The 14,883-nt window shown below is 40.9% G+C and overlaps 1 protein-coding gene across 3 annotated transcripts in view; it reads left to right on the top strand.

Moving 5' to 3' along the window:
- LOC122764870 (semaphorin-4B-like) overlaps positions 1-14,883 on the top strand; it is a 70,289-nt gene that overhangs the window by 33,422 nt on the left and 21,984 nt on the right. For all 3 annotated transcript variants that reach the window (XM_044018853.1, XM_044018852.1, XM_044018851.1), the window contains exon 2: positions 8,207-8,631. In XM_044018853.1, the coding sequence (XP_043874788.1) occupies positions 8,514-8,631 (118 nt within the window). In that variant the 5' untranslated portion in view covers positions 8,207-8,513. The remainder of the gene's footprint in view (positions 1-8,206; positions 8,632-14,883) is intronic.

The following is a 14,883-nucleotide window of genomic DNA, read 5'->3' as shown; positions in this document are numbered from 1 at the left end:
AGCATATTTGATCATGAAAACTGTCAAGCAATACTATCAGGCCTGTTTAAGGGGGAGTGTTTGTCTGTATACCCCAGCAGCACAGGGGCGGGTGGAGACACTATTCAAGGACGCTTCTTTGTTTTAACCCTTAGAACACAAAGCATTAAGCTGCTTTTCCCCCATTATTATGTTAAAATGTATATACAGAGGCTATAAGAATAATGTGCAATATGGACTATTGTATATCCTTTTTTTCAGCACAATTATATATTATATAAAAAGTTATATATATTTTTTTTAAATTTTCACCAAGTATATAAACACACAAAAAAAAAATCGGATTTAATTTGTGATATTTTGGAAATACGTGACAGTTATATACAGTATATATGTATATATATATATATATATATATATATATATATATATACATATATATACACATGTACATATATATATATATATATATACATATACACATATATATATATACATATATAAATTAATCACATAAGACAAAAAAATGCATTTTGTAAAGTCTGAAAATGTGTCCTTTAAACACACGCCGTCTGGGATGTCCATATAAGGAGTTGTGTATTATTCCCATGGTAATTTATCCAAGGGTGTGCCAGATCCGTGCCGCCTGAGCACTAAGGGTTAAGTCTTAAGCTTTACTCGCGCAACGTTGCTGTTGCCTCCGTCTGTCTTGACATGAAACGCTTGATAAAAGGTTCAAATACTCGTTTAATAAGAGACTAAAGAGAGTCGTGTGGAGCAGGTATAGGCGTAATCAGCATTGAGTGACCTCATCAGTCATTCGTTTACATCTAAATGTTACGTACTACCGCTTTAATGCACTTTTCTGTCTCAGATCGCAGGCTCTGTCACCTTATAAGACATCAGCAAGCAGCCTCTGCTGGCTCCACATCTGCTATGGAAATGGAATGAAATGGAATAGCATTTTAAATATTTTCTTCTCTGAGAGAGTGTGTGTGTGTGTGTGTGGGGTTGTTTGATTCAGGCCCTCGTGTCGGGTTTCAAAGGCAGAGGCGGCGAAATGTGCTTATCCACTTTTACACTTGTACTGCGGTCTATCAATACGTTTTTATTGCTCTAATTGCCTCAAATATGGGATGTCTCAGGGAGGCAGCAGCGCTGATAAAATTTAAAAACCCTCTGACCGTGTGTCACGGGCCTCAGAGGAGAAGAAAAGCCTAATGAATTTAACTCCCCCTGAACCTCGAGTTCACAATGTTCCCTATCTCTGTTCGCTGCTTTACTTTAAGAGTTTAATTAAGCAATTAAAAGTCTTTAGAATAAAGCATATAGTCATAATGACTGCTGTACGCCTCGCGGTGCGATGAATGAGCCATTAATTACTCTTATGTAGGTCTGGGAATTTGGTTTAAAATGGGTCGAGTCTTCCTTGAGACTCCACAGGCGCTCAATCAGAGGAGCGGATTTCTTTTATTTATTTTTTGGATTCTCTGGGGAAAAGGATTGAGATGCACCAGCTTTTGAGGAACTTCACTCAAAGTTAGCATGTAAAAATCCTTTGACTAATGGTCTTTTATCAATAGAAACGGAACTATTTGAGTTGTATATTCAATTTCTGCCAATAAACCCTCTTCAATGTTACATATTAGACCTTTTTAGAATCTTCCATAGCAACAGTAGGAGCTTTGAGGCCTGGCGTAGTAGGAGTTAGGTAAATTAGCCACTGTGTCCACATGTGCATCTGCTTCTTCACACATCTGAGACTCTTGTGTGTGTGGACATGTCAGGGAGGCCAGAGGGGAGGTTGCTCCCCGCAGGTTGAAGGCCACAGCTGGAAGCATCAGCATGTGGCCTGGATTATGAGTGTGGGTTGTGACGAAGGCGGCCAGTGTGTGTGTGTGTTGCGATGACACGGACACCGAGAGGTCGTATTTATCAGTCAACACTTATCCAGTCAACAGGCTGTGTGTTGACTCCAGCGAGCCTTGACCCCTCCCACTCGTCCTCCTCGGGTGGCAGATGCTAATAGCGGTGCCACCTGTTCCACCATTATACTCACGGCTTATATAACGCTTTCATAGTCGTGTACAGTAAGTAGCGCTGTCATTGGCCTGTCTTTGCCGTGCAGTGATATAAATATAGCGATGGATTTACAGGAAGTTACAGTAACAGACTTCTGGGAAGACTTCCTGTTTGGTTAAATATTACTGTAGCTACATTCTCTAAAGTGTGTTGACACTGCGTGGAAGGATGATGAGTAATGTAGTAACAGTTAATTTGAATGTTTTACAGTCTGTGGTAAATAGAGCTGTGTGAGTAGCAGTAGCTTCCTATTTCACTATGACGTGAGGTCATCGACCATGTGACGCAGATCAGTGCTTTTAAATCAGATTTATGTCGTTATGTGTTTATTCTCTTTTGCTCACATGATGCTGTGTGGACCTAGATAATCCTATCTTTGAGACTTAAATGATGAGTAATATTACTTACTATTCTAATATAAAGAAGAATATTGAAGTCTTTATATATGTTGTATGCGCTATGTTCTTTGTAGAATTAGGTGATACAACGATCTCATAATATTTAGATGTATAAGTCAACTGACATTCAGAATCTGACTTTTTTTGGATGCACTTTTGCTCATATTGTGTCTTACGTTGTGGGATGGTGGTCATGAAAATTAACTTTTGTTAACTCCCAGACTTAGGACTATTAAGACAATCTTTATCTATTTGATAAAAAAAAAAAAAAAATAGAAAGGTCACACAGACGGTTGTGTTGAAAAGGGTTCAGATAGAGTTTGTCAGGGCAGGAAACTAAACTAAATATCCAGGTTCATCCCACAGTCCAAAGACAGGCAAGTTGGAGTTCAGACATCAAAGACTCTATATCAGGGGGTATCAAACATATGGGCCGAGGGGCCAGAACTGGACCAACAGAGGGTCCAATCCGGCCCGCAGGATAGATTTGTTAAAATGTAATACTATATGCTATTATTGTACTGGTCTGGCCCACTTGAGATCAAATTTGTGCTGTAGGCGGTCCACCAAGTCAATGTATCAGTATATTGAGCTCTAATGGACTAGTGTCTTGGATGGATGGATGCTTTATTTGGTATATTTGATTCAGTCTCTTCAAAATGGGCTTAATAAATAATTTCTCTATCAGTAAAAACTATAAATTCCAGACTCGAACTGGAAACTCTTCGGTCACAAGCCGAGTTCCCTTCCCGCTAAGGGCTGCCCCGTGTGATTTAAAGGCATGTGAATAATTAGCATACACTTCATGTGGTTGAAGAGTCCCATACCATAATTGTTTCCTATACCACTAATAAAAACCCAACGTGTGTCTTTGGTTAGACCATCAGCGTTTTTATAGGGCGCTGTAAAGATTTGTAATAATTATGTCAAACTGATAAGGCTGATATGTTGCTGCAGGGCCATGTAGAGAGAGACGGGAGTGAGAGGGAGAGAGCGAGAGTATCATCCACAGCCAGAGCACACTATCACGTCTGTGTGCAGAGTCAAAGGGATGATTCAGTTCATGCATCATGTAGGAGAGAGCAGTGAAGTGCAGAGTTGCATGTAGATTTCTGCGCAGTCAGAGGGGCCCTTGTTCATTTAGTCATGCCGAGCCAATCCCTCACTCTCTCTTTCTGTGTGTGTGTGTGTGTGTGTGTGTGTTCCTCTGAAGGACTGATCTCGACCACAAACCGTGAATTCATGTTAACTTTTGTTTCCGGCTCTTCTCTCCTACGTCCGCTATTCCATCTCCCGAATTCAAACCCTGGACGTCGTTCTCGCTGCCTCCGACCTCCTCCTCTGACTCTGCTTCAACCTTATGTTCCTTCGCGGCCTCTCGGGTCAGCTGATCGGCTGCTCCTTGTTGTCATGGAAACCAGGTTGAATCTCGGGGCGAGGATCAGGCAGGCAGAGGCTCCTTCGCCGCCTGTTTTAGAACATTGACGTTTTTGCTTTTAGGTATAGCTTCTTTTTATTCTTATCTTACCTTTTTAGTGAATAAAAAGTGGGTTGTATTAGAGTCGACCGACTCCTGTCCAAAAACATGTCAGACAGTGACCCAACGTGCAGATTTAAAAAGCAGCTTTTCATAATCTGGTCTGCTTTTGTCATTAGAATCATTAAAAGTCCCAGTTCCACTGCTGTAGGTCAGAATAAATTCTCCAGCATGGCGCAGACGACGCGCCTGATGGTTTTTCCTTTTTATAGATTCAGATCATTTTCCTGTTGACATCATTTTTTGAAGCTGGACAACTTTTAACCTCTCTCCAGTGTTCCTTTAACCCTCCTTTATTTCAGTGCTTGTGCTCTCACGTCACCGGTGAGTGTGAGTGTGGAATTATTTTCCATCTGTGGGATGACCAGAATAATCCCATTACTCTACCTTACCCATTTGTTTCCCACTGCATTTTGGGGGTTTTTGGACTGGGAACTCTAACAGGTGTGTCTAGGTCGAAAAGACTATGAGGATATTCAGTAAAAGTGGTTATTTGTTGATTTATTCACTTAAAATGAAGGATTTAATGTGTTCATAACTATTTTAATGCTTTAGAAAAGGTGTACAAAGGGTCAGATTAGACTGAACACTGCACTGAACTCTTTCACTTATGTTTCTCAGACATAGTATGTGACAGAACAGAGTTGTCTCTACCTGTATTTCTCTGCGGCAACAAGAGGAACTCCACTGAATTTTATTCTCTGACCGTTTTTTTTTTTTTCATCTCCTCCAAATGTCACTCGGCCCGGCTCAGATTTTCAAAGACGTCTGTGTTTGCGGCACAAACGTCAGACTGCGCATTATTGACTAAGAGTCAGGAGCCCCCTTGATAGGAACCAGGAATAGCTTCACTGGCGGGCTCTTGGCTATCGATTGCCATACCCCACATGAAACTGAGCCTCTTGTTGGGTTGCACTTAATGAGGAGCTCCCTGTGGCAAGTGTAATGGAGAATTTGCAGTTGGAAGTGGGTTTTTTTTCTGTATCGAGTTCCCCTCCCCCCCGCGTCTCACTTTGTTCAGTTAATAAGTGTCAGTGAAACGTCTCATAACTCAACATTTACCGCTATCACAGTCACAGTGTTGTGGCTTTGTTCTGGTGTATCACTAAACATCATTCTAGATTTTGTGGTGTCAACTCAATAACTGTACGGTGTGTAACATTTAGGAGGGGTTTGTTTGCAGTAATTGAATACACTACCCTATGTTAATGCACGTTTGCATTAACGTAATTATGCGGCTGTTTGTGCTGTCGGGAGAATTGCAACGGTTTCTGAAAGCTGAGAACTTGCAAGCCAAAACTCAACGTGTGGTTATTACGGTAATTTCACTCACACTGTTACAGGATGCCGGCCAGAAAATGGCCAGAAAGGGGAAAAATGTTTTGGAATGGCAAATGTTATTTTAAATATGTTTTATACTGTTCAAATTTCAGATTTAACACGCAGCATCTGGTGTTCATGTACAACTACAGTGTGTTGTCTCTTTAATTTGTTAATACACTATTTTAACATGCCGTACATTGTAAATAACTGCTAGATATTGAAAGTTATTCTGGAAAAATCAGACTTACTGACAGGACATTTTATGGTCCTTTTATGGTTAAAATAAGTCCAGACGGACATATTGAGGCTTATGTGTTAAAGGGTTAAACGTCCAGTTTGTAGAATTAGAGACGTGCAATGGTGAGACTGCAGAATGCAACAGAGGACTCTCGTCCCTCCTTTTCCCTAAAGTGTGTCAGGAAACTACAGTGGCCTACCACTCACTCACTCACTCACTCACTCATGCTCTCCACTATTTCACTCAGCCATCCTCTGCCATTACGTCTTTTTCTCATTTGTTTATGCACCAGTTTATGTGCAGAGCAGATCTCCTTCGACTGCGTAGCAAGCTTCTGCTTCAGCACACAAGCGTCTGTTTGGACCCTCGTAAAACAAGGCCTTTGCCTCAAGTGCATATAAAAGTTTGATTCTATGGATTATAAAAAAAAATATGTATATATATATATATTTTTTTTTTTTAAAGAGATTATACCCTCATAAAATCATGTTTATGTGTAATATATTCAACTTCTGCAAAGAAAAGCCTCCCTGTGGTTCTGCAATTCAATTTAGTGTTGACACAAATCTAAGTCCTTATCCCAGGCCTCAAAGCTTCTACCGTTGCCATGGAAATTAGTGTTTAAAGGTCCAGTGTACAATATTTAAGAGGGAAATTGACCTATTTCTGTAAGTATTTCCGCTGTAAAATGAAATTTAGTCTGGTTTTCTTAGTCTTGCATGAAGCTTTTTATATGTACGTTCTTTAGGCAAGGGCCTTGCTTTACTGATGCCGACATCGTGTGAAGCCATGTTTCTACAGAAGCCCGAATGGACAAACCAACCAGAATGTGCCTTTTTTAGCTATTTGTCGCCGACAGCCCGTGACCCTCATGTGGAGAATAAAGAGATAGAAGATGGATGGATACTGGAAAGCAGAGAAAAAGAGCTTTGCCCCCCTATATACGCCATTACGGTAGAACCTCAGGACCTCCGCGGAACGACCGCCCAATCACAGGCGAGATTCACCGGCACGTCACACGTTTGTGACGTCAGTATCCCAGTACCATTATTCCTAAAAAGTTGAATAACTGCCAGACAAAGAAAATGAAAGTTATCTTGGCAGAAGCACTCACTCATTGGTGGTCACCATTAGATGTCACTAATTCTTGCATATTAGACCTTTAAAATGGCAAAAACAACTTATTATTCAGCTGTATTATTGAGTTACTGGCTTTGGACTCTCTTTCCTCGCCACAATTGAAAGTAAAAACAGAGTCAAAGCATTTCACAGAGTCATTGTTTTGATATTTATAACGTACACACACACCAATTCTCAGCACACACACACACACAGTAACACAAGCAATGTTCAAACCGAGGAAAGCTGCGGCTCACAGCTCCTGTAATATGAGCAGTTATTTCACTCCCCGTCATTGTCTTTAACCTGATTTCTTTGCTGAGCCGGACACAGCAGAGCAACAGAACATGCTGTTCACACTCGGGTGATTACAGCTCTTAGAGTGCAAGGTTGTTTGTCAGCGGCTGAAGCGACGACAACACAACAACCACAACCCGATCCGCTCATTGTTCGGAGTCCTTCACATTACGTAGTATCGTGTTCGTGAACAGAAACTAAAAGTAACGTCATTTTAAATCAGATAGAAGCTGAACTTTGGCCCCGTTTGATACAGAATGTATAAACATCCATGTTCCCCATCACATCTATTATAAGTTTAAGCAGCCGCATTTTACTAATCTCTTTCTTTCTCTCCTTCAATCTCACTTTCAAGTTAAATGAAAAGGCCAATAAATCCAGAATATTAGAACATTGAAACTTTATTTAAGAAATACTTGCAAAAGGCCTCGACTGAACTTGACTGCTTATCGCTAACCAAAGAGGTTATGTTATTGCGTTGATGTGAGCAGCACAGATATCATCATACGACTATCGAGACGTCTAAAGACACTCGACGACGTAAGAAATTATGACAAAATAAAAGCAGGTAAAGCATAAACGAATGATAATAACAGTAAGGTGAAGAAAAAAGACAATACATAGCAATAAAACTTTAATATTGCAACAGATAAACGCAAATGAGCAAAGTTATGGAGGATCAGAAATTGTTTGGATTATACAATAAATTGTGTTTTTAGTTGTGATTTCGTGAGATGCACTGGAACAAGCTTAACCCTTATATCACTCCTTATATGGACGTCCTGGGGGTGTGTTTATAGATCATATATTAAAGTTATGATTCATTTTATGTTGCATTTTTAGTCGTGATAATTATGCAGAAGTCACAAAATTTTCTTTTTGTTTCCAAATTTTACAGATTCAATTTGATTTTAAACATTTTGAGTACTTTTTTTTTGGTGTTTTTATTGGTGGTGATAATGAAAGTCATGTTTCATCAGGTTGTGCTAAAAAACGTAATGGAAAAAAGCAGCCGTGTTCTAAGGGTTAAAGGGAGGACATTCTTAACTTTGGGACCAAACAATGTCGTCATTGACCCGGGAAGAGATGATTAAATCTTGGTGATGATGGTTGACACTAAAGGAAACTGCCTTTGCAGACATTTGTGTGCACACTAAATTAAAATGTTGAAAACGTACGTTTGCATTTGCACAGCTGATGCTCAGCTCGTCGTCTTTCCTCTGTCTTTCACAGATCTGCCTCGAGACGCCGCCGGGTTGTGCACTCACGGAGGCTGACTGGTGAAGTTCTATCTGTCATGTTCTGAGGTCACAGATCATCATTTCAAGCCGGCCTGGTCGCCTACAGCCCGTGAAGGAGTTCCTCGACTTCACAGCAGCACATAAAGCCTCCCATTCAACGAGCCCGGAGCTGCAGCGAGGAGAGAGAGAGCGAGGGAGGGAAAAATAAACACAGGTTTAAAAAGACTCTCTCTTCATGAATTCCCCAAAACCCTGAAAGGCAAAGATACAGCGAGTTGTTTGGTGGACCCGGGGGACACATGTGGACAATGAGTATGGCTTGGCTCTGTCTCCCAGCCTACACTGTCCTGCTTATGGGTTGCTTTCATACAGCAGTCACAGAAAATGATGTCACCCCACGCCTCACCTTCTCCCACAGTAAGTTTTATCCACTTCTTGACTTTAGAATGACTCTGACATTGCAGTAAAAAAAAAAGAAAAAGAATATTACGTGACACACTGTTCCTTCAAAGACTCAGTCACACACACACAGCGTTTCTTCTGAGGACACTGCATTGACACAAAGCTTTATCCCTAAACTTAACCATAACTAGTTATTGCTAATCTAACCTTAATAATAAGAATAACTGGTACTTCTGTGTTGTCTGGGGCCACATTTGGAGCATTTGTGAGACCGTTTTGTTATCTACCAGAGGTCAAACTTAACACCAATGACTTTTAATTTGCTTATAAATATACCCGTTTTGTAGTTGTTTGACTGATGGTGATTGAGTTAGATTTATGTGTACGACCTACATTTCTGTGCTTTCACATCTTGCCTACCGATCCGATTGTGTAATAATTCCCAGGGTGTTCTTGTTTGTTGACTGGACAGAAAAATCTATGCACTTCACACATGAGCTTTGTCAGGTATAAACATCATTTTAATGGTGTTCAGCGAAATAAAAACTATTCACATCTGCACTGTGAAAGGCAGCTCTGTCAAACACCTATAGGTCAGACGTAATTGGTACATGTGAGTGCCATCACAGGACCCACACACAAATCAAGCCGAACAGCGCCAAACTGTAGATCACTTAAAACTACTTAACAAGCCTAAAAATGAGGGTTAATCTCCAACAACTACCAGGGAAACCTCTATATTTAACAGAGGAGTCTGTTAAAGTGGAGTGGTGTATTTAGGGACAGCGCCGGTGATCGCGAGCGGCATCACAGACCGCTGCCGCTGTAGTCTGTGTAGTAGGAGGCTGTACTCCTGGGACATGTGGACAGAAATCCAGCCAAACAGTGCCGAACTGTAGATCACTTAAAACTACTTAACAATCCTAAAAACGAGGCTTAATCTCCAACAACTACCAGGGAAACCTCTATATTTAACAGAGGAGTCTGTTAAAGTGGAGTGGTGTATTTAGGAACAGCGCCGGTGATCGCGAGCGGCATCACAGACCGCTGCCGCTGTAGTCTGTGTAGTAGGAGGCTGTACTCCTGGGACATGTGGACAAAAATCCAGCCAAACAGTGCCGAACTGTAGATCAGTTAAAACTACTTAACAATCCTAAACACGAGGGTTAATCTCCAACAACTACCAGGGAAACCTCTATATTTAACAGAGGAGTCTGTTAAAGTGGAGTGGTGTATTTAGGGACAGCGCCGGTGATCGCGAGCGGCATCACAGACCGCTGCCGCTGTAGTCTGTGTAGTAGGAGGCTGTACTCCTGGGACATGTGGACAGAAATCCAGCCAAACAGTGCCGAACTGTAGATCAGTTAAAACTACTTGACAATCCTAAAAACGTGGGTTGATTTCCAACAACTACAGGAGTCTGGTGTAAAGTCACTAGTCACTCATGTGTGTGTGTGTGTGTAGTCACCGCAGTTTCACTCAGCCGTGCAGTGATGACTCTACTTTTTTGTTGTGGAGAAGCAACCTAATAGTGCCGTGCCGTGCCGAGGCGAGTAGAGCCGGTGGAAATACGCCATAAATGAACAGGCTTATTGTGATGCAACACAGTCTGACACAAGCAGTACAAATAATCTCTATTCCTGCACAACGCTGTAATCTACCCTTCGTGTTCATTTGTTTAGGATTTTGCCAAATTAGCCTTCAGTGGAGGGATTTCTGTGACGCTTCGGTTCATATTCTCAGAGGAGTACGATCACTGCTGATATAATTATCATAATGATGTACTGCAGCACTGGAGTTGACTTGTCGGATGCGCTGTGTCTTAGTGTCGGGCATGGAAAACTCAACAAAATGATAGATTATATGAGATCAAGGCGGGATCGCGGTAAATCCAAATGTGGCCTCCGACTCCCATTCAGCCGTCATTACAGTCTTAGAAAGTCAGAAAAGTTAAACGCAGATAAATCTCTCTTTATAACCTGTGAAAAAAAACATTCCAGTAAGTGGGTCAGCTCTGAGCCGGTCGGCCATCTTTGCCTGCCCGAGCCTGTACCTGCCCACATGAAATACCTGTAAACCAACAGGTAATCTCCCTCTCTTTCTCTCTGTCACCTGCCAGCTTCAACAAAGCCCACAGCTCAGCCCTGCTGGAGCGTTTCACAACAACACACACCATCAATCACTCACTGAAAAAAAAAAAAAATCACACTTCTCCCTTTTGTGATGGAAAGATTTGCTTTGTTTTGTTCGGGGCTTTGTGCTGCAGTAACTTTAGCCACGATGATAAGCCGTGACCTTTTCCACGAGGGGTCGTGCAGGGAAACAACCCAACTTCAACCACAGGGGGGTACGTGGTTACGATCGGCCAATAACATCTAACAAGGAGTCATTATATCTGGAACTTCTGACTTATCTGGACTCCACCGAGGACTCATAGGGACCTAAATTTACTTAGTGCCAAGTTCAGTGAGTCAGATGAAGGAAATCTACAATGACTGTTTAGTTTAAAAGTGTGTGAGAATTTGTTTGGAGCTCTTGAAACAGTACAATACAAATGTGTGTGCAGTGGCTTTTTTTTTAATCTCCAATGCAAATATGAACTTTACTATGTTACTAATATAGACAGTAAACATGTTTTCGTAATATATTTCAGTTGGAACACACCTTAATACCCACCCTTTTTGATGATATTCAAGTTTAATCCGTCACAAACTTGAGTACCGATACCGATATCGGTCCGATACAGTCATTTTAGACCTTTAACAATTCTGTTGCTGATTGTTACTTACATTTTTACAGTTAACGCATAGTGAAGCATGCGATATATAGTGGTTTTTGATTGTATTGGATTTTTATTTTTTTTTCTGTCTGATATCCGATCCAGTGAGTATTGGACCGATACCGGGTATCGTATCGGCTCATCCTTAGAAACCAGTCCTATAGGAACTGCAGCCATATTAGCACAGTGTTCCTGTAGGTCCAGAAAAATGCCAATGCCAATCTCGCCGAGGGCACCAAACTGCATAGCACCGGCCCTGATCTAATGGGTGCAGGTGTCGGTACATGGTGAAAACAAAAGGACAAAGAACTTAACTTAAAGCATTTTACCAAACCATAGGTTGACGTCACAGTGGGTCACTATTTGCACAAACTAACTTTGAACCACCTGATCAAAGAGGCTTTTGATTGAATATAACTTGCTTCTATCACGCCAGCATTTTCCAGCCTCCTCCAGAAGAGTGTCGTCAGTTTATGGAATCAAAGCAGAGTTTTGGGGTTTAGGGACTTTGAACTTTATTCAGCAGGAACAGGAACTGCTCTCATCCTGGTGTCTGGTCCTCAGTGTCCAACACTGGACGCTGGTCATCTTGATGGCTTGCATGCTTTGTCCTCAGTAGTGTAGGTGGGACTGCTCCACATCCGGTAACATTACATAGACTGACTTCCCCTCCACATCTCTCTCTCTCTCTCTCTCCGTCTCTTGGTCCCCGGCTCTGCCTTAATGAGGAGGGTAATCTTCCATGAATAATGAATGGGGATTTGTATGTGTTGTTGGTGTGAACACTTGTCTGGTTCTCATTATGCGCCTATCAGGACAGATCATGGGTTCGGGGAGTGGGGTCTGCATCTGCTTCTCTCTCCGCCTTTTGTTCCAGGCTTTAATGCGAACCATGCTGAGCGGCTTAGTGTGCCGGAACGCTATTTAAAGGTACACCTATAAGCCATTCATGTTGCCCGTCTTTGCCCCCACTGATCTGCTCAGCCCTCTGTTAGACATCAGGCGACGGTCACGCTCTGATTTTGTGTCGCGGTCATGCCCGCGGCCCGCGCCGTGAATAAAGCTATTCACTTATTTGAAAGCTGTCATGTCCAGACTATTTGAATCCGGGATCCTTGAGTAATTGAAAATGACACAGGTGTCAAGCGAGATAAAGGCGTTGGAGTACAATGTTTAGTAGTGTAAATGTAGAAAACGCTATTGAACGTCTTGATTTTATTGTGACTAATCAAACAGATAGATTAAATCCTGTTATTGGTCCCAAAAGTACTGTATGTATGTATCTCAGAGTTAGTTACTAGTTAGGTATGAAACATCCAGACCTCTCAGCTCATCAGGCACAGGTTGACTCAATGTCTCCAGGCTTTTAATTTCTGTGCTCCTCACCTGTGGAACAAACTCCCTGAACACCTGAGGCGTCATCTCATTTAAATCTCACGGCCAAAAACTTGATTTATTCTTTACTGCAACTTTCCCCGTAAATCCTTTCAGCTATATTTTGCTTGCTACTTTCTTTTTTTTAATCCTTCTAATTTAATTGGTTTTAAATCACGCTTTTACTGTTTCTATCTAATGTTTACATTCTAATGTCTGCGCAAAGCGCTTTAGAATTGCCTCGTGTATAATTGGTATAATTCCGTGCAATTGGCTGCAGGAAACGGAGACAGAGATTTATTTTTTCGCAAAAAAGGATAGTTTTAGTTCTGATAATCAATCAATAATATATGCATTTGAAGAAATTTATATTATTTAGACCAGCGGCCTCAAACTTCAGGGTCCGCGGGCCACATGCGGCCCTCCAATGGATTTCATGTGGCCCTCCAAGGTGAAGTTATGAGTCATTAATAGATGACTTTAAAGCGCTTTAAACAGTGCTGTACAGAGTAAAAAATAAAATACTGAATAAATGAAAGACAAAAAGCTCACGTGAGGAGAAGAAAACACATGAATTAAAACACAAAATATAATTTTAAGCTCATATTGTCCACCCTACTAAACAGTTTTATCAAGTAATTATTTTAAAAGCGTAGTTAATAAGTATTAGTGACATCTAGTGGTGAAACCGCAGATTGTAACAAACCCTGTATTTAGCGTCCAAGTGCTTTTGCACACCTGAAAGCATTCTCCTTTATTTGCTTGTTAAGTTTTCACTTCAAAATGCAAAAACCACATTGTTTGTTTGTTTGTTTGTTTGTTTGTTTGTTTGTTTGAGCTGCTGTTAAAACATGGCGGCACAAGATGGCGGCCTGCAAAAAGCAAGGCCCATGCTTAAAGTACAGCTTATTCTAAAGGCCACAAAAACCAAACAATATTTATTCAAAAGCAATAATACACATATGACACAGTATATTCATGTTCCGCTAATAAACCTTGTGTAGAATTTACATTACGTAGATTGATAAAATAACAAATTCTGTTTTTTATTGATTTCATTCAGAGTCCATCTCAGTGATCTTGAGTAATCCATCTTCAGTTGACGGGTCATTGATCCTGATTTTTCTCGGGTTTTTACGACACTCGTGCCGTCCAGTCCAGTCCACTTCACTGTGGACATGAATCATACTCAGCAGACCCAATAAAGACACTATCATTTCATCTCTCCTTCATTTTCAGTGTGTGGTGAGGACACGTTGTCTCTGTTCCTATATACTGTAAATAAACAGTAACATACGTATACTCTGTTCTCACTACCTCGGCTCTGTTTACACTGAAAATGCAGGGTCACGGTGTTTCTCTGATGAACCCGGCAGCTGGTTTAGATTATTGTGGCTAATCTGGGGTCAGCTTTGACCAAAACAGATTGGCCTTTTTTTTCATGGGAAAGGGAATCTTTGAGGGCTAACTGCAGGCTCTTTTACAAACATGTTTGTTTTCATCACGGATTCAATTGTCGGTTATTTTCTCTCAATGAATCGATCACTAGTTCTTTGGTGGAGTAAAATGGCGGAAAATTGTGAATAAAATGTCACTCTTTGTTTGCCTCAAACCTCGAAAACTGCAACATCTACAATGTCCTGGTTTTTAGGCTTAAACAATTCATTTCAAAGTGAATTTGTAATTTGAAACAATGCAATGACCAAAGAGAAAAAGACTGTAATTTAACTGAATTCTGTTTTATTTTGATTGTTCCAGGTTCGTGCCAGTTAAGAATCTGAACATGTATTGAAAGTTCTCATCCTTGGGTTACAGCAAAGTAGTGACGCACAATCACATTATATGTCAGATAATACGTAATTAGATTTTATCCAGATTATTCGGGCCAATGCCATGTGTCCACAAACCATAGATTTTCAGTCAAGGAGCAAAGAAGACTGATAATATTTATATACAAGACGCTGAAATCAGATGTTTCTTTTCATGAAAACAAAGATTTGTGATTGATTTATTAAAAGCAACACAATTTGTTTACTAATCCATTGTTTCATGCTGCCACTGGAGATAAGTGGACCACATAAACCTTTTAAGATAAGATAATCCTGTCTTAGTCC

The sequence above is a fragment of the Solea senegalensis genome, unplaced genomic scaffold (genome assembly GCF_019176455.1).
Source record: "Solea senegalensis isolate Sse05_10M unplaced genomic scaffold, IFAPA_SoseM_1 scf7180000017734, whole genome shotgun sequence".
Lineage (NCBI taxonomy): Eukaryota > Metazoa > Chordata > Actinopteri > Pleuronectiformes > Soleidae > Solea > Solea senegalensis.
Note: the sequence above shows the minus strand (reverse complement) of the source record. Positions and strands in the feature narration are given on the sequence as shown.